Below are 23,842 nucleotides of genomic sequence, written 5' to 3'. Positions count from 1 at the left end.
GTGTCTTATTAACTGCTTATTAGGCTCAGTAACCCAGCTGTGATAAACAAAGTAGGCTTGTTTTCCAGGCAAATATGTCCTGTGGATAAACATTTACAAATATAATGAAGCAGGATCTGTACGTGCATACAGCCATACCTTCTTTCATGCTGTAGTAACAGCACTGAGGTGTACTCTGAAGTATTTTAAAGGGACCATAGTCCGTTTTTTTATTTATTATTATTTCTTCCATGTACAAATAACTTGTAAAACTTGAAAATATGTATAACATGTTAAAAAAAATGTTTAAGCCATGTCCTCAGCACAAGTGTACTATGTGGCTGAGAAAACCATGGTCTGGAGTGCTTTTTTGTATTTGGATGGGTGTCATGTCAGTTATTTCATAGACTCTCTCCAGCACCTATTCAAATCAGTATGCACTATTTTGTGTGTTTATAGTGATATAAAAACTGTGGGCAGGAACAGGGCGCAGGCTCAAGTTGTGAAGAAACTCATTCAGATGTTCGTATTTATGGAGGCTCAGGGGGTAGGGTTGGTGGTTCGATTCTGTGCCTACATGCTGAAATGTCCTTGGGCAAGACAAGTTGCTCCCAAGCTGCTCTGTGTGTTTGTGAGAGAGAGAATGAGAAACAGTGTAAAGTGCTTTATAGAGCCACTAGGGTTAAAAGGTGCTATATAAGTGCAGACCATTTACCATTAGTAATCTAGTAATAACCTTTAAATTTGAACATAGGACATAAATATTTTCTGTAGTAGGATTCCCCTTTTCCTGATTGTTAAACGGACAACAAAAAGCTAATAACCCAGACACAAAATCTGTTTGTCCCAGGTGCCCATGCTGATGATTTGTCCCACTCTTAAACTCTAACAATCATTGTTTATACCTTTGCTGCTGTACCAGAGTGAATGTAGAGTAAATCCATTCACAGGGTCAGGATTTCAAATATTCAGCTGATGCACACTGTTTACCTGGTTAAATCAAGGAGACAAACCCCTTCTGCTTACAGAGAAATAATTAAGAACTTTATTTGGTTAAAAAAAAAAAAAAAAAAAAAAAAAATGAAATGTGATAAATAAGGAAAAGTGTTTTTTTTTTGTTGTTTTTTTTTTTTTTTTTTAAAGACGTTCAAATGTTTTATACCACTTACAACATATTGAAAGCACAAAACAATCTCTCAAATAAGGTCCTTCAGACATCATGGATGCGGTGTATAAACTTTAGAAAACTGAAATGATAGTGTAATAGTGTTTACACAGATACAGAGAGTACATTAGAAATAAATAAATCAGTCTTACATTTCCCCTTGAAGCGTGTGCTCAACCGGAACCGTATACAAAATATAAATAGCTATCAAATACAAAAATAAGCACAAATTTTCTTACAAAGAACTTTTTTGTTTTTTTTGGAATAATACGAAAAAAGGAAGTTTTCCCAATTAACTCATGTGGAAAAAGATGCAGCGTCAAACAGCTTGTAGTAGAACGTGACAGATTTAGTTTGTTTACAGACTTTAACTTAAAGAACTAAAAAATATTGTATTATGCAAGAATGATAAAAGGAATTAGGTATTTAAATAGCTCTGTTAAAGCAGTCTGAGATCACTGGCCACTAATATCACGGACAGGAATTTTCCTGTGTGTCTGGATTTGACTGAGCAATATGAAATGAATTTGTGTCTCACTGTTATCTAGGATCCTGATCCTACACCGAGGAACACAATCATTACAAAGACAGCTTACATGAAACTTTGGGCTGGTTATAGTATGTTGCTTTGGGGTATGAATTAGATCAGAATAGCAACCAAAAGCATTGATTTCTTCTAAATAAATCCCTGAAATGCAGCTAAACCTATCTGCAACTTCTGCTCTCCTTCTCTGAACGCCTTAAACAGCCGCTGCCGTGAGAAACTCCACCTCGGTCTTCGGCTTTTTCGCCGGTCTCTCCAAATCCTCCTCGCCCTCCCTCTGTCGTCTAACCGCGTCCGTGTTCGAGCTGCTGACGTTGGGATCGGGGCTGGAATGGACCTGTGTGTCTGATGTGCTACGATCCGAGCCACAAGAGGACGCGAGATCGACAGGACGGGAATCTGCACCTGTAGTGTGGACACAAATAAAACACGGTCAAGGATGTCTAATCGTCTGAATGGGGCACAGATGCAGTATTACGTCTGTTTAAATGGAAACTTGGTGCATTTTCACCCTCTGTGTGAACGAGAGAGAGAGAGAGAAAGAGCGAGAGAGCGAGAGAAAGAGAGAGAGAGAGAGAAAAAGAAAGAGAGAGGGCGAGAGAGAAAGAGCGAGAGAGAGAGTGAGAGAGAGACAAAGAGCAAGACAAAGAGCAAGAGTGAGTGAGAGAGAGCGCGAGAAAGCAAGAGAGAGTGTGAGAGAGAGAGCGAGAGAGAGAGAAAGAGAGTCGGTGAGAGAGAAACCACTGTGTTTTCAGTCTGCTTTAAAGTGAAACGTAGTATTTCAATAAGAGAGTGTTATTTGTGCAGTTTGAAACTGAATCAATTTCTCTCCGATTCAGTCTTTGGGAAACAGAGGAACAGGAAAGGAAAGTATAGTTTCTACAACACTCGTTCGTACCTATTAGTCATTTTGCAGAGTCTATATGAATTTGACTTCATTTGGGTTTGTAATGCGCAAATTGTGGACCAAAAAAAGTTTACTCTGACTGAATTTAAACAGTTTATATACTGCACATGTGAAAATGTCCTAGGCGAGTAATTTTGCATTATTTGTGCAGTATATTACAAATAAAACACTCGGGGTCGTGCTGTTATATGAAAATAATCCGTGTCAGGTTGGTGTGATGTGGAGCAACATGAAGCAGTTATTATAACCACCCAGAAGTTGATCGTTTTCATACAACAGCACGTACAGTAGTATTTCATTCCTCCTCTACCTCAGCAATTTACCAGCGCTAAAAACTATTTTTTAGTAACTGTTTGACAATGTGTCATACTTTTTATCTGTTGTTCCTACGTATAATTCCCTCACCAGCCTGTCTTTTACCTCTCTTTAGAAATGAATAAGACGGGGGAAAAAACCCTGCTTGTTACAGAGAAACAGGAAAGAGCAAATTCCTCGGTCCTGAACACTTTCCCGTGGTGGAAATTTTGCTGAATGTTACGAGGTGCTGATGCTGGAGTCTCCTTCCATAAACGTTAAATAACGGTCTGCTTACAGAAGACTTCACCATATCAATGAGTATACGTTTTCTGTGTTAAATTAGATTATGTGGAGCCTTACCGGTCCCTGTATAAATTATTACTATAGAAACGCATACGAACGAGTGCGTTATACACGTAAACCTGCGATTCGCCTTACAGCCAACACCATTTTAATCAACACCATCTGACCAATCAGAATTGAGAATGTAATAGCCCTGTTGTATAAGAAAAGTTAAACATCAGTCTAACCGTTGTGTGTCGTTCTACTGCCTTTACTATCTAACTGGTGGCCGCTGCAGTTGGAAGCTCCTGCAGGAGCAGCGTCTGCTCGGCTGAGCTCCGTGCTCTCCGTCTCAGCCAGCGTCTGCTCTGTGGAGTCCCTGAACACAGACACACACACACACACACACACACACATCAACTGTACAGTCTGGACATGCTGTGAAAAGCAACTGTATTAAACAGTGACTGATATCCACACTCATCATCAAACTCTTTAGCCGAGTTTGTACGTATGCAAAATAATCAAAAGTGCTTCGACTGTATGCTGCTTTGTGCAGAAGATGGAAATACATTTTTTTTTTAAATACTGTTTGTTCTAAATTAGCATATAAAACCTGGATCACTTCTATTAGTGAGACTTCTGTGCTAAGGCAGTATTTACAGGAACAAATGCATTCGTAAAGCAAAGATACCACAAATAATTCCTTCTAGCTCAGAGAAGCTTAGCAAAAGCCAAGCACATCTGATTAGAACAGAAATGAGCATACTAGTCAAAAGGAAGTGTGTCAAATATTGTGTAGATATGTCTATTACGGCTAGAAGAGTTTGCATTTGCTTTATCATCAGAAAGTTTAACGATTCGACAGTAATTCTGTTTGCGTGTGAAATCTACACTATAAGTAAATCATACACAATTATTGCGCTGGAAAGGAAATGGAATAAAGAAGGAAACTGAAGTAAAAAGAAATGAATAAAATAGCAGATGAAATGACGTTTGACATTCTTAAATAAAAATACAACGGTATCACAAAACAATCCCGAGGTCTAGTAAAATATGTTAAATTCGCCTATATCCTTGTATCATATACCTTATTTTTTTTACTGTTTGCTTTTATTCGTTTAATTAATTGATTTATTTTGAGATTTCACTAAAATGTATTTTATGGACAGTACAGAAGGGAGACTTACGCGACACAGGGGTGAAGATCAGGTTTTCTCCTCCAGAGTTTTATCTGTTGTACACAGAAATAATAAGCTGAGATACACCTTTACTGATAACAGTTTGATCTTTAATATACAAAATTCAGCAAACAGATCTAGTTCTCTTCTGGACTGGTTTAATATAATATTTAAAACAAGAACAACAACTGTAATCGTCTCAAACTAAGTGTCAGGTTCAGACATGTACAGTACATAAACTTTATTATTTTTTTTTTTTTATGAATTGAAATTGTAACTGCATTTACGTTACTTTTACTGCAAAAATAATTAACAAAGAAATGAACTGCACTTCTCATTTAAACCAAAATTTTCTGTCAAAATACAGTGCTGTGAAGAGGTCTTGGGTACCTAGTGATCACAAAAAAATTGTAAACTGAAAATATTTCATATTTACTTTATATACACTACCAGTCAAAGTGTTCCTCATGGTCTTGAAAACCTTTTGATCTGAAGGTGTGTGATTAAATGTTTGAAATCGGTGTTGTAGACAAAAATATAGTTGTGCCGACATATTCATTTCTTTCATTACAAAACTAATTAAAATATTATTTTAAACGGACGACTTGGAGTGAAATATTCTGAAAAGCAGTCCGTAAGAGTGCAGCGTCGGTGTGAACTCCTTTAATCCTGTTTAAAAAACATCTCTGGGAAATTCCTCAGAAATCGGGTGAGAAAACGCCAAGAGTACATTTCTGGAAATTCTAGGCAATAAGGGTGTCTACTTTGAAGATGCTAAAATTTATGATTAAATTATTTTGATTTATTTTTGATTTTTTATCACAACATAATTCCCATAGATCCATTTATGTTACTCCAGAGTTTTGCTGACTTTATTATTATTCTAAAATGTGGGGGGAAAAAATTATAAAAAATAAAGAATGAATGTGTCTAAACTTTTGACTGGTAGTGTATACACACTTTTTTGTTTAACGTATTTTTTTGTCAATTTATTAATTAGTAAAATATCTATATATTGAACAGTAAAGTGTAGAACAGCCAATTAAAAAAATGGAGTCAAATCATAATTTGCCTTGGCATTTAAAACAAAATATATTCTCTCAAATACACGGGTAGGTTGCTTCAGCCTTCTTGGAGAACTTACTACAGTTCTTTTGACGTGGAAGATTAAATCCCAGAGCACCTTGATGATATTTTTTTTTGCCATAAAATTGGTCTATCACTTACTGTGGTCCATTACTTGTTGAAACATGCCAGTCCATTGCAGGACATTGTGCACACACACACACACACACACATTCATACCTAGAGTAGCCAGTTCACCAACTGGCATGTTTTTGGAAGGTGGGATGACACCAGAGAACCGCCACAGAGACAGTAACCTGAGCTCAGGATTGTGAAGCTGTGAAGCGTCAGCACTACCCACTGTGCCGTCGTGCCGCTCTGAAGTGGCATCACCGTATGCCAACTATAGAAAGCTTTGCAAACTCACCTTATCGGCTTGCACGGAGTTACAATCGTTTCCATAAACATCGTCCCCTTGCTCAAATTCATGTCTTTCCTCTTCTGTCCACACTGGCAGCTCATCTGAAGTGAAAGAGAGTCATTAATAAAATCCTGTGTATAATGTTTCCTGAGTGCATCGCTGCTCCCGTTCACTTTAATAACAAACAGAGTGGACACAGTGACACTCTAATACAGCTGTCGTGCTTAATGTCTTCAATCCTAACCATTTCGGTTCCACACATGAAAGTAAAACCTTAGACGCTTACCTTTAACAGGCTTGGGGTTAAACTCCAGTCTTTTTAAAGCTTCTTCTTTATTAAAATTGCATTTGATCAACTCATAGAGAGCCTGTAATACAGACAGTAATCAATAGTTTCAGCAACAGAGCATAAGGACAGACAGTTTCCTTATACGAGTATACGATTTGACACGGAGTCACCTCCTCGTCGTCTTTGATTAGAGGCATCTCTGGGACGGCATCCACTCCGGTCTGCTCTCCGACCCGCTTGGAAGCTTCAGCTAAAAATTCAACCACTTCGTTTTCTGGCAGCAACTCCGGATTCCACAGAAGCTGATCCTCGTTCTCGTATACTAGGATTGCAAAAAAAAAAAAAGTGCACGAAGCGATAGGAACGTTCTGTGATCTTCAAGTACACTGCAAACAAAAAATAAGGTCTTAGCAAGCAGAAATATCCTGAATAATAATAATAATAATAATAATAATAATCTGTGCTTGTTATAATATGCTTCTATAATAACGGCTCATTCACAGGGACTTGTGTGTTGGATGCGTCATGTAAATGGATTTTTAAAATGTGCGGCTGTTGATATGGTGAAGGTTTCTGTGAAGAGGCTTTTTATTTAACGTTTCTGGTAAGGAGTCTCCAGTGTCAGCACTTTAAAACAGACAGAGATAAAGCTGTAATGTTACGTTTTCCAACAAGGGAAAGAATTCAGGATGGAAGGCTTTGAGGTTTGTGATTTATTGTGGTTATCTGAATTGAATTGAATTTTTTTTTTTTAAATTTATCAAGAACGCCAAGTTGCATTTTCAGTCCTATGGGAATTATGTTGTGATAAAAAAAAATCCAAAGTAAATCAAAATAATTTAGTATTTTAGCATCTTCAAAGTAGACGCCCTTTTTGCCTAGAATTTCCAGAAATGTATTCTTGGCGTTTTCTCGACCGATTTCTTGAGGAATTTCCCTGAGATGCTTTTTAAACAGTATTAAAGGCGTTCACACCGACGCTGGACTCTTATCGGCTGCTTTTCGGGATATTTCGCTCCGAGTCGTCCGTTTAAAATAATATTTTTTTGTAAATAAAATGTTAGTTTTCTGATGAAAGAAATGAATATGTCAGCACGATTATATTTTTGTCTACAACACCGATTTCAAACCTTTAATCACACACCTTCAGATCAAAATGTTTTTAAGATCATGTGAAACATTTCAGTCGAGTGTCCACAAACTTTTGACGGGTAGTGTGTATAAAATGTACATGACAGAACTAACTTGTTTTGCAGACATTCCACAATATTAAATCTAACTAGAAACTGATTTTTTTTTTTAAGTATGACCTTACTTAATAGATTATAATAAAAATGTCTGTTTTTTATTTTCACTGGATAAGCTGAATAAAAATAAGGTGAATTTTTTTTTTTTTTTTTTAGATACACACGTCATATAGTAACGTCTACATAATCTCAAAATGAATGTCAGTACAGTTGAACAGTCGAAGGCACTGGACTCGAGGTTCCTTTCCTTCTTGAAATGAATCTCAAAATGAGAAATATTACAGTCCATATTTAAGAGGTTTTAACTGCTAAAAGGAAATTCTTGAAACAGTTTGAAACTTTAAACAGTCTCGAATGATTCCTGTTCAATTTAGCATTGCTCTCTTACCTTTTTCATTGTCTTTATATTTGCACAGCTCAGTCGGTGTCTCAGCCTGGTACATTGGCCCAACCTTCACTTCCTGTTTATCCAAAAATAATTCCTATTCGTTTGACTACATGACTATAATTAATATTCATTTGTAAGTTTAGGAAGTTTGAAACATCACCTTCTTCCACTCTTCAGATGGAACGTAATCTTCATCCTCGGATTCGTCGGCATCACCTGGGAATCAAAAAACGGCCATTTAACACACGGTGTAGTGTTCGCTAGAAGCCTGATGTGTATTTGCTTCAGGTAATGAAATGTGAACTAAACATACCATCAAAGTAGCTGCACGGTTCAGAGCAGAGGAGCTGAGTGGTGCCGTATGTCCTGCTGGGGTCAGGAGACTCCTCACTGGACAACCTCTGGTCCTCGTCGTCTCGGTCCTCCTTATGTAAACAAGCACACAGAAGAGGAAAACTAGTGATGACCTTCACACTGGTACATGACGTCAAGATGCTTCATTTAGGTTCTAACCTTGTTTGTCTTTACATTCCCATGGGCACTGCTGCTCTGGTCATTCTCTGAAACATCCTGTTCTTCAGGTCCTTCATCCTCTGAGTCTGCTGAATCTGCCGCACCGTACCCATACATTTTTAACAGCTCATGAAGGGGCATCTCGCCTTCCTGAAACAAACCAGGCACATACAGGAAGAAGAAAAATACTCAATTGAGAATGACGTCATATAAATTTTTATGATGGTTTATGTTAGTTTATTATAAATCTCATTTCTAATCACTGTAAATTTCTTTACGCATTACAGAAGATCCACCCTTCAAGGTTCATGGTCATACTTCCTGTTCAGAACCAGTCAAACCCAAAGCCTCTACATTGCAGTCAGGTTCAGAATCGCGTCTATTAAACGCTACGCAACTCACTCGAGTGAGGTCGTCTATCTCGGAGCTGAAGTTGGTCTCTCCTTCCAGCATCTCCTCCTCCTCCATCGTCTGCTCGTCATCAAAGTCATGGACCAGCATGTCTGCGGTGGGCTCGAAATCCCCGTCCTCATCCTGCACGCCTGAAACACAGTCAGGTTTAACAAGATGGTTCTGGATGGCATTCTGTATAAAACATCTATTTGTTAGTAATTATTTAGCCTAATGAGAAATTATGAAGTGCTTATTACTGACTATTATTAGGTCATTCAAAACAGAAAGTGAATTCAATCGTCAAGTTAAAACATGGACTATATGCGTGAGATCTTATTGAAGGAATATGAAATTATTTGGCTGATTATTGTAAATAATTAGGACTGTTGATCGTTACCTTTGGTACTTGCTCCACTTATTGAGAGCTGGAAAAGAATAAACCCAAAACGTTAACTGCTGATAAAGTACAGATAATCTGTCTTTCAGTAATCAGCATTTGAACAGCATTCAGATACATTCCCGTGCACTAGGTGGTGCCAATCACTCACTTTGTACATACTCACTTTACTAGTACTCAAAGTATTCAGAGTTGGCTTTTTGATATTTACCTGGTGAAAGTTATGGGTTAAGAGTGTGCTTAAGTCAAATTTCTCGATTTTTCTTGAGTAGAAGAGTAGGAGACTGTGTTTTTCAAAAGCATCTAGCTCACTGACTTTAAACACAAGCACTTTCCTTTAAGCCCAGAAAAATTCAGGGTTAAGAAAATGCACAGTAGTGTAAGAGGAATAAAAGACTTCAAGGTGTTAGTGGGTTACTTGAAAAGAATCCATTTTTGAGTATCAGGGTGGTAACAGATGTACGTCATCTGTTAATTCATTACATTTGATCATAAACATAATCTACATGTAATACACTGTGCTCCAATACTGTATATGGTAGGGCTGAGTGATATATATATATCGATGTAATATCAATATCATTATAAATGATTACGTGATACATTTTTCTGACATATTGTTAGTATGATGAAATTTTTTTAATGTTTTTTAAATACTTACAAATTAAATGGTACTAAATGGATGCCTTTGATTTGACATAATTAAAAAAAAACTTGCATTGTATGCATTAGGCAGATTAGTCTTTTTCTGTATTATAAATTCTTTATTCAAATATATTTGAGATGCTAGATTTTTTTTATTTCCATGAGCTGTAAGCCGTAAAACAAAAAGAAATGCTTGTAATATTTCACTTTACGTGAAACGAATCTAGAATACATTAAAGTGACACATTTTTAATTAAATTACAGAGAAAAAATGTACGATTTTCTCTTTTTTTTTTTTAGATGCACCTGTATATATAGTCACAGTATGTTCAGGACACACAGGAATCACTATATAGTAACTGTAAAGATGTACCAATTTAATACTGAGTACTGGGATTGGGCTCGATACTATTCAAGCACTGGAATTTTTCATGTTTTAGACTAGTTTTAAATATTTACCCAAAGTAACCTTCCCTTGTCAGTAATATTTAGCTCCTCAGTTCCTTTAATCTTCAACTTTTCTTGTTCATCATTCATCCAAACATACACACAAACATAAACATATATATGTACATAGTGTATGTATGGATGGATGATGAACAAGAAAAGTTGAAGAATTGAGGAGCTAAATATTACTGACAAGGGAAGGTTACTTTTATGTACATATAGATATATAGATAGATAGATAGATCGAGAGCTAGAATTAAAATATCGTAGGTCTAATAAATGACTGAGCTTGTTATTTCTCACTACTTTATCTAAAAGTGCCGAAATAGCTCAGTTGGGAGAGCGTTAGACTGAAGATCTAAAGGTCCCTGGTTCGATCCCGGGTTTCGGCAGCTGAAGGAAACAGTTTTCATTTTAAACACGGGCATAATTAAAGTTCAGGGTTGAACAGGTTCTCGAGAGAATAATTTATAACCCGTATAACGACTGTGTGTGTATAAATTATACTATATGCGAGCTAGGGAAATGGTCTGGTGTTCACATGGATGAAGCGCGTTTAGTTCTCAGATAGCGGACAGGGCTGTTTATATTGGATCAGACTGCGGTCTAATCCCAAATGGCTTGTCATGCACTATATGGGGTGAAATTAAACAACTCCATGTCCAGCAAGAAAATTTGGGATTCAATCCTGAAAATAAACTAGGTGTGAGTGTAAACACACGTGATTTATTTATATATAAACATTGACTAGTGACGTGGTGCGGAATCACGATCTGAAATAATCCACGAAAACGTTTTTTGCTTTTTGTTTGTTTGTTTGTTTGTTTTTATTTCAAACATAACGAGCAAGGTAACCGTGTTTAATTTTCTTAAACAGTGTTTTATTTTCTTTTTAATGTCTATGGTTGCAGTCACTAAAACTAGCGGCTAACGCTAGCTACATCCAAACATGCAGAAAACATCCTAATGCTCGGGTTTGGTTTTGTTTTTTTATAACTTTAAAACTGTTATTTACAGCTAAATAAATTACATTTAAATGAAAGCGAATTAAAGTACATCTGCAGTGCAACAGGTTCAACACAACACGTTCATTTGCGCGGTGTTTACAGTTAGCCAGCTAACCCTAGCTGATTCAGTCAGTATTAACGGTTATTTTTTTTAAAACCTAACGTTGCATACTAACCCACAAGATAGTATACTACAATCGTGCACGCGCACCCATTAGTGTTGATTGTTTCGCACTATTTCAGCGTACTGTTTAGTACAGTAGTAGTGATGGTGTTTTATAAAAGCTATCTGGCTAACTATGGGAGGGAAAAAAAAAGTTTGCTAATAAAGCGACCCGACTGAATACGTTTGCATTCGAAGTGGAAGTATATATTAACTCCGAGACAAACAAACAGCCCAGAAAGCTATTGCCGCTGTCAACAGTTCTGCAGGTCTACTTGCTTTGTAAAGTGTTTGTTTATTTATTTATTTATTTTATTTATAAGCGTGATTTCTTTCTTACCTCCGCCATTATTGATTATTGTGCGTGAACCGGTGAAGGAAGCAGCAGCAGCAGCGCGCGCGCGCGGAATAGCTATTCAAAATAAAAGTCTGGTTCGACCAAAATAAATAAATAAATGACTAAGAAATACGTCTGAAACCAAAGCAAGACTCGTTCAGAACCAAATAAATGGTGCATTATATCTCCTGGTGTTTACACCTGAGGTACGCGTCTTGTCAGTTATTATACATCTGAATAACACACGTTATTCAGAAGCTAGGTTGTGATTTACAAAGGGAGACCAAACCCAGGTGTACATTTAGTACAATAATTACTTGTAAACTTTATTATTAGGGGTTCAAGCGAATAGATCAATATAAAAATTATTCTCAAAAGGAGTTATTTACCCTTCATTTAATATTCTAATTACCATTAGTATAAAGGAATGTTTATACACATTTCTAAGATATTTGGGGACCTTATACCTGATTCCAGATGGAAGTATTACAAATTCTGAGTTAAGTGTGTGTGTGGAGTCGAATACAACCCTTGTTGCTCTTCTGTGTATTGCCAGCAAATACAGCTTATCAAGCTGCTGCTGGCATCCTATTATTTTTCCTGCAGTTCTCACTATCCTCTGCAACTTATTTTAATTTCTCACTCCTAAGTTACCATACCAGGCTGTAATATTAAACATTAAAATACTCTCAAAATGACTTTTGTATACCATTTCCAAAAACGGATTGACTAACATCAAAACTCTTAAGTTTACACAGAAGAAATAACCTTTGACTTGCTTTCCTTAAAATATTGTCTACATTCTCAAAATAAATAAATAAATAATAAAATAAAACTTGTTTCCAAATATGTTCCCAAATATTAAAAACTTTCCACAATCTCAACAACCTGATCATTTAACTTCAGTTTCCCTAACACATGTTGTTCACCAGAATTAACATTGAAAATCATCTCTTTTGTTTTCCTTGCATTTATGCGCAAGGCACTCAGTTTACACCAGTCTTCAAGAACAAGCACATTTTTAAGATATGTTTGCTCGCTCATTACTTGATTTTTTAGAACAAAGTTGCACCAGAACCATATCATCAGCATACTTAAACAGACCAGCTGAATTATTCTTAATTTGTAGCTTATTGGTATATATGGAGAATAAGAGTGGTGACAACACACAACCCTGTGGTATTTAAAACCAATACATTTGAAAATATGCCATTCATAAAAACTCTCTGTGGTCTATCAAGGAAATCTTTGATCCAATGCACCAAAGCAGAATTTATATTCACATTATACAGACGTGATAGAAACAAATGAACCTGCATTGTATTAAAAGCTGAGGAGAAATAAATACAAAGTGTGCATGCATAAGATTTAGAGTCCTGGACATGCTTTAAAATAAAATCAATTAAAGTAATTGTGGCATCTTCTGTCCCCCTGTATGGTCTATATGTAAACTGCAATGAATCTAAAATCTTAGTCACTGTAGACATAACATGTTTACTTACAATTCTTTCCCTACATTTTGCCAGGACAGAAGTCAATGCAACTGGTCTAAAATTTTCAAGTAGTGTTTCCCCTGATGCTTAATGGATAGGTATTATTGTAGATATTTTCCACATATGTGGTACTGTGTGCTCATGTAGTAATATCTGAAATAACTGTGTAAGAGGCCCTTTGAGTTGATTTCCACAAGCTTTTAAAACCCTCCCTCTTAAGCCATCAGGGCCTGGGGCTTTATTAATATTAATACAAGCTAAACATGCAGCCACGTCCTGTTTTAACAACAAGGGTGGACCTATCGGAATTTGCTTAAGAACCTCTTCACTCTTCATTTTAGCATCCAAAAGATCAATGCTACCATAAAATGATTGCATTCATTAACAAATCTTAACAAGTCTTCAATTTGCACTTCTTGTTGTGCCCCCTCTCTCCCCATCATTACATGCAATCCTTCCAATGCTTGTTTTACATTTCCTAAGTAAAATTTCTGTTCAACTCTATTCTTAAAATTCATTTAGGCTATCCGTACTTTACTTCTAAATTACTTCTCTTTGTCTTTAACTCCCACAGTATTTACCTGAATAAAAGATATGATGCAGCACCCCTGGGGCAGGGAGGGTCGAGGGCCTTGCTCAGGGGCCCAGCGGTGGCAGCTTGGTAGTGCTAGGATTTTAACCTGTGACCTTCTGATCAGTAACCCAGAGCCTTAACTGCCAAGCCTACACTGCCCCCCAATTTTGAAAGTGGAACTTTCAACTTTACGCGTTGACAGCATGCCAGAAGTAAAGGTAGTGGACTTGGCCACATAAGTTACTAGTAATAACTCTTAAATAGAATGAGCACTTTTCATCAAACTTGGTATGCTTACTTATGCAAGGCCTCACTCTGAGCTCACTTGACAAAAATTGCGGAGTTTGGCCACTTGGTGGCGCTATAATAGTAAAAAAAAAACAACAACTTTTAAATGGCTGTATAAATGCTGTGTATATGATTGTATTTTATCTGATGTTTCAGAGATACACATGTTCTTTGTAAACTATATTAGGTCTCCTGATTCTGAACAAATTTGCCTCTAGGATCATTGCTGTTGATCAAATCGTTCGTTAAATATTTAAAAAAAAAAAATAAAATACATTTTGCGAACTACTCCTAAGTCTTTCGCTCAGCTGAAATAAAACTATTCCATGACAATTCTTTGGACACCTTAGATCAATAATTTTATATATATATATATATATATATATATATATAAAGTTGAGGTTTTGATTTAGCCTAGCAAGGGCATATCAAAAGGTTGAAGTGGGCATGGCCACTTTTACTTAAATGGCTATAACTCTTGAAAGGAATGAGATATTTTCACCAAACTCGTATGTATGTATGTATGAGTTAAATCGTTTCCTCATAGAAGAGTCTTATAGCAACCGAGATAGTCTCATAATCGCGGGTGCAACCTTTGTCCAATATTTCATATTGCGTTGACCAGTTATTTTTCAAATATAGGCAGAGTCCATCACCAATTGATTTTGCCACTGCTCTGTTGCCCACACTCTCCAGGTGTCGACAGGTTGTTCAAAATGAAGGAGAAAATCAAAATACTCGTGAAAACAGATTTTCAAGCGAACTCCATTCTCATTTTCGCAATCCCATCAAGTGATCAACCACATGTACAACTTAAACTTATTGAAAACAACTTAGACAAACACACGCAGAGAAGCGCTGGATCTGCAGCCTGGCAGCACCTGGTTATATAGATACAATACACAAAGTATATATGCATTATATATAATGCAGTGTTGTCAAAATACACAAGTAACGTATATCAAATGATAGCTGTTTTCATTTGAAACAACTTTGCCTGGAGAACCATTGGTATCCGTCGAGCTGGACACCAATGTTAAAAACCTACTTTTGCGAACTATAGTCCTGGGTTTTTGGCCAAATATCAACAAAAGTGCTACATGATACACTGTAGTCTAATTATAAATAATTATCAAGAAAAAAAAGTTGAACTTTAAATTTTACATATTGACAGCATGCCAAAAGTAAAGGTAGTGGACTTGGCCACGTAAATTACATTTACAGCTATAATTATTATTGTAAAAAAGGTAGTACAAGACTAATTATTTTTCCTTGATGAAGCATGAAGGTGAGCTGTCCTTTTACATGGAAAACACTTGACCTGAAATTAACAAATAACATTGGACACGGATTATAATTTAACAGGTGACGGATTAAATTACTGAAATTCAAATTAACAGCTAGCGCTCAACATAAAATTAATCATTTGAACATCCCTCTTCAGAAAGCACTTTATCCTGGTCACAGTGGATCCGGAGCCTATCCTGGGAAGGCTGGGTATGAAGCAGGAATCCACCCTGGATAGAGCACCCTCATTCAATCCTTGTGAATTTAACATAGGCAATCCACCTACAGGCATGCAAGGAAACCAGAGAACTCAAAGGAAACCCACAAAGACATGGGGAGAACATAAAAAAAGAAAGAAAAACAGACCCTGGTCTGTGAACTGTCTAGGGGAAAAGCTAGAAACAGGGAAGTTCACTTATATAGTCTTCTTGTAGGCAAAGGTAAAATCATGATAATGCTTCAAATGTTTGATGTAAACTGCAAACTAACACGTGTCTGGGTGGACAAAATTAAAATAAATTACAAATAATGCTAAAAACTAAAATAAAATAAAAATAAAAATCTGTCTGCAAGTTTACCCACAAGGCTTTAAACTTTTAAAGAAATCAAAGGGAAAAGCTATCCCCTTTTAAGTCACTATCTAATTTCCTGACCAATGATTTATAGTCAAGACCATTAATGGGCCATTTTGGGCTTGACCAGATTTCAAACTCGAAGGTATGTGAAAGGTAACATTAGACCTTAAATTATTGGACCATAGATTAGCAGGTAACAAGTAACTGTAAAAAGTGTACCGGGGGGGGGGGGGGGGGATAAACACATCGGCAATATGAGATGATGCAGCATTTCACATTGCACATTTCCTTACTGTCTTTACATGAACAAATTAATATATACACCAGCACCAGTTACACAAGTACACACTAGACAGAATACTCCAAATGACTAAATGACTAATTTCACATTAGTTACTCCAGGAAACTACATAATAAATAAAACAGAAAAATAATCTGGCGGTCTGGAGAAAGGAAGAAAGAAAAAAAAAAAAAAGAGTAAATCCAACCAATGGAAAACTGAGGTATTTTAATAACATACATGCAAGCTCGGTTTTGCACTTCTAAAACCACAGAGCTTTTGTTGATATGAACAAAATAAAATAAAAAAAAGTAAAAAAAAAAAAAAAAAAAAAAATTAAAAAAAGAAAAGAAAACAATTCCTACAAACAATGTCCAATGGAAAAATACTAAAAGGTAAATACAAGCTGTTTCCATGTCTTAATGTTTCAGTGCTCTGTGAGGATCTTTTAAAATAACCATAACCAAAAAGCAACACAAAAACAAGACATCTATAGCTAGAACATCCTTAAGCTTGAAAGCTGAGCATTCATCTGAGGAAAAAAAAAAAATAATTCAACTGTATGATAAATGTTTTAATCTCTTTGTGTATTGCATGCAGGCAAAAATATTCGGACTGGATACAGCCAAATTACAGAGGATTCCAGATGTATAACATCTAGATAGCACTGACTGAACTTGTCTTCACATTTTGACTTGGTCAAAAAGTACCAACGATATTAATGCTGATGTATGCAGGACATACATCTTTCCTTTGTCCTCTCATCACCCAAATGCAGTTCTAAAAACAATGGAAAAAATTTGAGTTTAGTTTTCACTAACCTACAGTAAACGTTTCCTCATTGTTCGTTACGAAATAAAAAGTACCTGTGACCTCTTTAAAGTGCAAGAAAACAGCACAGCAGGATACAAAAAAACAAGTTACTACATGATCCTATGTGGAATGTCTACACAGACATTTCTAATACTGAAGAAAGAAAAAAACAACAACATAAAACTTAACAATATAAGCCTTCTACTAATATACAATACTAACATAAAATAGCAAGAATATGGCACGTTCATGGAAACAAAAACAAAAATGGCATAATATTGCCATAAATGACAAGTTATACTGTTTAGTTTGATAAGAAAATATAGAAATTCAAGTTGAGAGTACCCAGAAAACATGCCAAAATCATTTCAAAATACAGTCTCGATCTCCCATAAACATATATGTTGTTTTTTTAAAAAAAAAAAAAAAAACCCCAGAGGATAAATAATCAACACATACAAAGTTTTCTTTCATTTCGCAATGACATCATACCACACTTGGCAGTTCGACGTGTCTTATCTTGCTCAGTTCATAAGCGATGTTTTTACATCGGCCCTGACGTGTTTTGCCCTTCACATTCTGGGTCACCCGAAGCCCAAACACTACAGGATACGGTTTCCTCGAAGCCTTGAGCTGAAGCGCTGCTCATACAGCCACTTTCCCCTTCACCTCCAGCTTGTTGATGCTCTCGCCCTGTTTGCTGCTCTGTTCCTCCGTGAACGTTATGTACGAGTACACCAGACTACCAGCAATACTGAGGAAACACGCATACAAACACGTACACACAATTAGCACACTGGTACAGTTGACATCTTTTCTAACGGGATGACAGAAATTGTCGATAAAGTTTCATAGCGTACCTGATGTTCAGACCTATGAAGTTAGTCCAGGAGAAAATATAATCCCCTCCAAACACCATTCCGATATAAGTCACTAATATATTCTGTAAACCCAAGGTAGAAAGAAAAAAAAAAAGCAATAAGTGACAAAATGCAAAATCCAAATGATGTCACCCATCCCCCCGCCCCCAATTTTTTTTTAATAAAATAAAAAATTAACCAAGCTTACTTTCAGACAGCCAACTATGGTCGTTGTTAATGCCGAGTTGTACTGAGTGCAGAGCACGGTGGAGTACATCAAGATAAACCTAAAATCCAGAATCGCCGAAGCATTAAACGTCACGTTCATAAAACTGCACGTTTTATCAATCTTTATTTCTTTATATTAATTTACCCCATTATGCAAGACATGATGAACTGTCCGACAAAGAGCCTATCTGACCAGCCCTCGTAATCCAGGGCCTAGAGAGAAGAGAGACAAAACATTTACATTTCCTCATTTAGCAGACGCTTTTATCCAAAGCGACTTAGAAATGAGGAAATACAAGCAAAATATGTCACTTTCAGGGTTTCCACTGCTTTCCTAAGGGTAAATTGAATCATTTTAAAGATTTTTATACAAGACTACATTTGCAGCGGTATACCAAATATCAAAACATGTCCTAACAGCTGAAATGGGAAGGGAAACGGTCTAGTTATGTGTGTTTTACAGCAAGAAAAATCTAACACTACGATAGTAACACTACGGAAGATAAAAAACAGCAGACAGGCTTTAATCTGGGAGAGTACTTTCTGCTCTCCTGATACTTTTGGTTGAATTGATATTTCCCTTGTCAGCATTACGGTGTATGCTAGCTCAGCTCAGAAGCAGGTAACATTAGACGGTCCGTACAGGATTTCGCAGTTATTTTGTCATTGTTTCATCCAAAAATGCTCGATTTTGCTGCAGCTTTTTTTTTCTTCATAATTTGCGATGCAACTTGGAGTTATTTGTGCTTTTTTTTTTTTTTTTTTTTGCAGAAAACCTCTTGAATTTGCTGAAATTGCAGTTGCACTAAATTTTTCGCACGGTCTTTCACAGTGAAGTTTGTAAATGATTAAATGAGAACTTTTAGCTGTACTCATATTCGATGCACGTGAATCACAAAGGGCTTTGGCTGAATGCGCACTGTGACGACGTCCACATGATGCGTCTTGGCCCAAATCTGCGATCATTTTTAAAAACTGCAAGCGGAGTCCGCTTGGTTTTGCGTTCATTTCAGCGATCGCAAAATCCTGGTGGAACCGATCGGCTTGACTTTAACGCACGCTTCCTTTGTGGTGCGAGTGAGGACTACACATTTTGAGACAATTTAATACTGAAAGCCTTGAATTTGTGGGATAAATCGCGTTAGATTTTAAATGAAGACTTTTTAAATGAAGACCTTGAAGTAGACATACAAACCAACAGTACACACTTCTTCAGTAAACTTCAACACGTTATGATGGGAGATTAGAGGATGTGGAATAAGAGAAAAACAGCTATTAATAAGGAGGTGCTTGGAATTAGTTTGCACTTCCGTGTTTGGGCACCACCAAAAAGAGTAAAAGCAAAACTGTCGCAATATCACGGTTAGAATAACAAAACATTGATGTTATGCAGAGATGAATCTCGTCCGCAGAATATCGGCTGCTGCTGCTTCAGAAGCGAACCTGATACAGCTATTGAACTGCATGTCCCTACTTGGTTGGAATGAAAACCTGTGTGTCAGGTGTGGATAAAACTGGCTATTCCTTTTGTAATGTGAATAAAACTCAAGACAATCCACTACTAACAGTTCAGTAAATTACACCACACAAAAATAAATATATTTTATACATACATACATACATACATACATACATACATACATACATACATACATACATACATACATACATACATACATACATACATACATACATACATACATACATACATACATACATACATACATACATACATACATATATATATATACACACACACACACACACACACACACTATATATATAAAATAAAATGTTTACAGAGCATTAAAAGGCTTCATTATTATTATTAATAATGCTTATCCTACACAGGGTCACACGGAGCCTGGAGCTTATCCTAGGGGACTCGGGGCATGAGGCGGGGGACACCCTTGATGGGGGGCCAGACCATCAAAGGGCACAATCGCGCACACATTCACAGACTACAGACAATTTGGAAATGCCAATCAGCCTACAACGCATGTGTTTGGACTGAGGGAGGAAACCAGAGTTCCTGGACCAAACCCCTGAAGCACAGGGAGAACATGCAAACTCTGTGCACACATAGCAGAGATGGGAATCGAACAGCCAACCCTGGAGGTGTGAGGCAAACATGCTAACCACTAAGCCACCACAACCCCTATTCTTCTTCTTCTGCTTATTATTATTATTATTATTATTATTATTATTATTATTATGAATAATAATAAGAATACTTTTGAAAATATCTTGAATTTAGTCACATTTATTTATCCAGTATTTCCTATTATAAGATTACTATAAACCAAATATAAGAAAGATTATTCGACTTATTTCTAGCCTTTTTTTTTTTTTTTTTTACTAATGTCAAGCTTTACATTTTCTTAGTCTATCTCCAGATAACTTTGCTTCTTTCTAGTAATAAGTGCTTAATATTAGCTAAACTATCTGCCAACAGAAGACGACTATTTCAGGCTTGAAATTAGTAACAATCATCTAGAAATAGGTTTAATAACATTTTATTTGCTGTATTGTTATCTTATATTAGCAAATATGAGATAAATGTTTTCATTTTATTTGATAAATAGTTTTGCTAATTTACATGGATTTATGTTTTTTCATGGATTGAATAAACAGTCAACGAGGGTGTATTTAATTAACATTTATTCCTTTTCTTGTTAAAACTACCTACAGTTTATTAATTCTGCAGTTGACGCTTTATTAACATTAACTAAACAATGTTAAGTAAGGAAATCGTTATCTAAAGCATGACCATGATTTGAATATATATTGCAAAATACCTTGCTTTCATTTCATGCACATCCCCATGAGCCACTATATTCAACCTGTTTATCCAAGTGGGTATAATGGTGGCTTTGTGTATGAGCAGCTCGCGCTCCTCTGAGGGAAAGCGTGCTGAATAAACTGAGGCCTTGCTGTGAACACACAGCGCTGCATAAAATGAGCCATTCATGGGGCGTTTATCATGATTTGAGTCCTGAAAAGGAGCAGCTAGTCGTGAAACATGCGTTCAAAGTGAAAAGTTAAACGGAATAAAATCTCTCAGCAATGTAGTTTTTGCCCTTCGTGGCAAACAAAACAATCCTGAAGGGAATTTCTGACTATCAGTCAATGTAAAACTGAAGCAGCGCTGAATAAGAAAACCTCTAAGCAGGGGAGCAGATGGTCTGACTGAAGCCGCCAGATAGCTCTGGTGATGAGGGATTGTTGATGGATGTCCATCAAACAGTCATTTCATGTTATAATGGAAGTCCTTCAAGAGAAACTATTCTACATTTTGACCTTTAAAAAGTTCAAACATCAAATGTCGCACGTGTCTCGATGTTCGCTCTATATTACGGACTGCTTACCTTATCCATGTCTCCAGTGACATGTGCCAAAAGGAGTGTAGGCAGGATCATAAATAAAGCGTTGTAATAGAGTAGACCATACTTTCCCAGCTCCTGAGGAGGGGGAGACAGGGAAACAGACAGGGTTATTTATGGTACATTCCGGCGTGCAGATGTCATGAATGCATTCCTCACATCTCAGTCTCTTTTTCGAACGCTCCCAAAACTAAAAATACGCAGTGCAGGACATCTGACTTACAGATCAACTTTTCTACCCACAATAAAAGCGCAAACCCTTCTGTCCATGACTCTCTTATTCTCCACGCTGGATCTTATCTCAAGATCTCAATATCTGAAATCTCTCACTGTATAAAAACGGCATACTTTACAACATTCAATCCAAAACACTCCAGATAAACGGATCGTGACGTTTGGATCTATGAATAAAATACATTTTTGTTGTCATTTCGTAGCTGCTCCAACTAGACATGTCCTGATACTGAGTATTTGCATTGGAGTTGTTACTGTCCTGTTTCATTAAAGAACTTTTTTTTTTTTTTTTTTAAATCAATTGAGGTTAAATAAATCAGTCTAATCATTATTACTGTGCTTTACTTGCAAATTAATACTCGATATGAAGGTAAAGCATATAAACCATGTTTATAGTTTGGTGTGTAAACCGTGACAGTTTATACAGCACAGACTATGATTTATCAAGTTCTTCTTTTGCATGAGGATGTGTGCATATTTATGCCCACTCCTGACCATGCGTATGCAGGAACCTCTATCGTTCACTGCATGTGACACAGATGAAATGTACAGTAAAATCATTTGGCACATCTAAAGATTGACTGAGATTATGCCTTGCTTAAAGTTTTGGCACACACAAGGCTCTGGGTTACTGATCAGAAGGTCAGGAGTTCAAGCCCCAGCACTGCCAAGCTACCACTGTTGGGATCTTGAGCAAGATCCTTAACCCTCAACTGCTCAGTTGTATAAATGAGATATATGTAAGTTGCTCTGGATAAGGGCGTCCGCCAAATTCCATAAATGTAAAAATTATTCCCGGGTTTTTAGCCATGGGCACATTACAATGAGAAATTAGAGGCTGGTCTGGCATTTCCCAAACAACTATAAGCCAAATAATCATTGGGTCATATCGCTAATGCCGAAATGCATGACATTTCTGAGTATAAAACCCGAAAAGACTACGATAATGATGGATTTTCATGCCATTGAAGGGTTTCTAAATGTAACTGGGGCAGTTGAATGCGCACATATTGCTGTAAAAGACAAACCACTCTTACTTAGTGTAAGAGGATCTGTACCTCGTTGTTGGTGAAGATGATCTTTTTATAATCAAGGGAAGTTGTTTACCATATATGGTGTGTGTGTGTGTGGGGGGCTTTCTTTATGCAAATGAGTGTGGCCTGCAGAATGAGTGACGTTTTTCCAACATCCATTAAGTACAGCTGTGCATACAGGTGTTTTAAATGCCAATTTGTTATGCATACTGGAGGTTGAACACACGTTTTGATAAATGATTAAATGACGTTTATTAGAAATACAATATTTTTTAGCCCAATTGTATAAATTTATTCCATTTGACTGAGCATGTAAAAAGGCCACATTACAGTTTCAGTGTGCTTTTAACATTACTACTAGTACAGCACACAATTGACTGAGTAACATACCTTACTTCACTCAAGTAAGGAATAAAGCATCGGCGGTGTGCTGTTATAGAAAAATAAATCAATGACGGAGTGATGTGAGGCGAACCGACCCAACACAGGGATACTTTCACCACTCCAAAGGTGATTATTTTCCTATATCAGCATTACTAGCATTTATTATTAGGTTAAGATTTTGAGGCGCATCCACCATACAAGTCCCTTTGTATCAATATAATGAATACACATTAACATGCATGATTATAAACCTGTGATTTGCCTTGGAGCTGGCACTACTCTCGGAGCAGCTGTGTTAGAAAATTAACTAACACCTTCCGACCAATCAAATTCAAGAATTCACCAGTGCTGTGGTATGTACTCTGTGTGTATAATTCTCCAAAAATCGCATACTCATGTACTCTTCTAGACGATGTTAAGTACTGGAGTGTATAGTATATATAAAACTGACTACTGTGTTACACTGTGTAGCTAGCGAACATCAGGTAGCACTAATTGTAACCCTGTACTATTGTTTATTCAGAATTTGTGATGTAAAATACAAAACAGCTGGTATTTGAAAGTTGTTCTATACAACAGAAACAGTCCGGCTTCGAACCTAGTAGCAAATGTTTAGCATTAGCTTCACAGTATACCATTTGTTCAAGCACATAATCGTATATAAAATAAAGTTCTCGCGAAATCACCCTTATCTTAAGCATGAAATCTAAGTAAACTTCAGCTTTTCTGTAGAAGCCTGCAT

General features: G+C 36.6%; 2 protein-coding genes and 1 non-coding gene across 4 annotated transcripts in view; 1 reads left to right on the top strand and 2 right to left on the bottom strand.

Moving 5' to 3' along the window:
• Positions 1-1,070: 1,070 nt before the first annotated feature.
• On the bottom strand, positions 1,071-11,717 carry mier1a (mesoderm induction early response 1a, transcriptional regulator). Of its 2 annotated transcripts, none has more exons than XM_053636850.1 (13): positions 11,671-11,717; positions 9,069-9,096; positions 8,681-8,820; positions 8,279-8,428; positions 8,079-8,190; positions 7,926-7,981; positions 7,766-7,838; positions 6,301-6,452; positions 6,128-6,209; positions 5,848-5,942; positions 4,365-4,408; positions 3,423-3,553; positions 1,071-2,093 (listed from the first exon to the last, which is right to left on the bottom strand). In XM_053636850.1, exons 1-13 carry the CDS (start codon positions 11,677-11,679, stop codon positions 1,885-1,887), a joined length of 1,281 nt encoding a protein of 426 aa, XP_053492825.1. In that variant the 5' UTR covers positions 11,680-11,717; the 3' UTR covers positions 1,071-1,884. The 2 variants fall into 2 exon arrangements, with proteins under 2 accessions (XP_053492825.1, XP_053492826.1); XM_053636851.1 differs by having other exon boundaries at positions 8,079-8,187.
• Positions 10,480-10,552, top strand: trnaf-gaa (transfer RNA phenylalanine (anticodon GAA)). Its single transcript has one exon. It is a non-coding gene; the product is annotated as a tRNA-Phe (tRNA).
• A 3,184-nt stretch (positions 11,718-14,901) lies between the features above and the next one.
• The window catches only part of slc35d1a (solute carrier family 35 member D1a), a 17,252-nt gene continuing 8,311 nt past the window's right edge, over positions 14,902-23,842 (bottom strand). Inside the window, exons 8-12 of the mRNA XM_053636590.1 lie at positions 21,434-21,526; positions 18,211-18,278; positions 18,046-18,124; positions 17,838-17,920; positions 14,902-17,731 (exon numbers count right to left, since the gene is read on the bottom strand). Coding sequence (XP_053492565.1) covers positions 17,623-17,731; positions 17,838-17,920; positions 18,046-18,124; positions 18,211-18,278; positions 21,434-21,526 — 432 coding nt within the window. The 3' untranslated portion in view covers positions 14,902-17,622. The remainder of the gene's footprint in view (positions 17,732-17,837; positions 17,921-18,045; positions 18,125-18,210; positions 18,279-21,433; positions 21,527-23,842) is intronic.

This window comes from Ictalurus furcatus, chromosome 11, assembly GCF_023375685.1.
Source record: "Ictalurus furcatus strain D&B chromosome 11, Billie_1.0, whole genome shotgun sequence".
In the NCBI taxonomy this organism is placed as follows: Eukaryota; Metazoa; Chordata; class Actinopteri; order Siluriformes; family Ictaluridae; genus Ictalurus; species Ictalurus furcatus.
This window is presented reverse-complemented; position numbering and strand designations above follow the sequence as displayed.

Coding starts and splice junctions, on each gene's coding strand:
- mier1a (XM_053636850.1), bottom strand. Junction 8,821..9,068: donor AAGTGGAGCAAGTACCAAAG/GTAACGATCAAC, acceptor ACTGTGTTTCAG/GCGTGCAGGATGAGGACGGG. Junction 8,429..8,680: donor AGATAGACGACCTCACTCGA/GTGAGTTGCGTA, acceptor GGTTTGTTTCAG/GAAGGCGAGATGCCCCTTCA.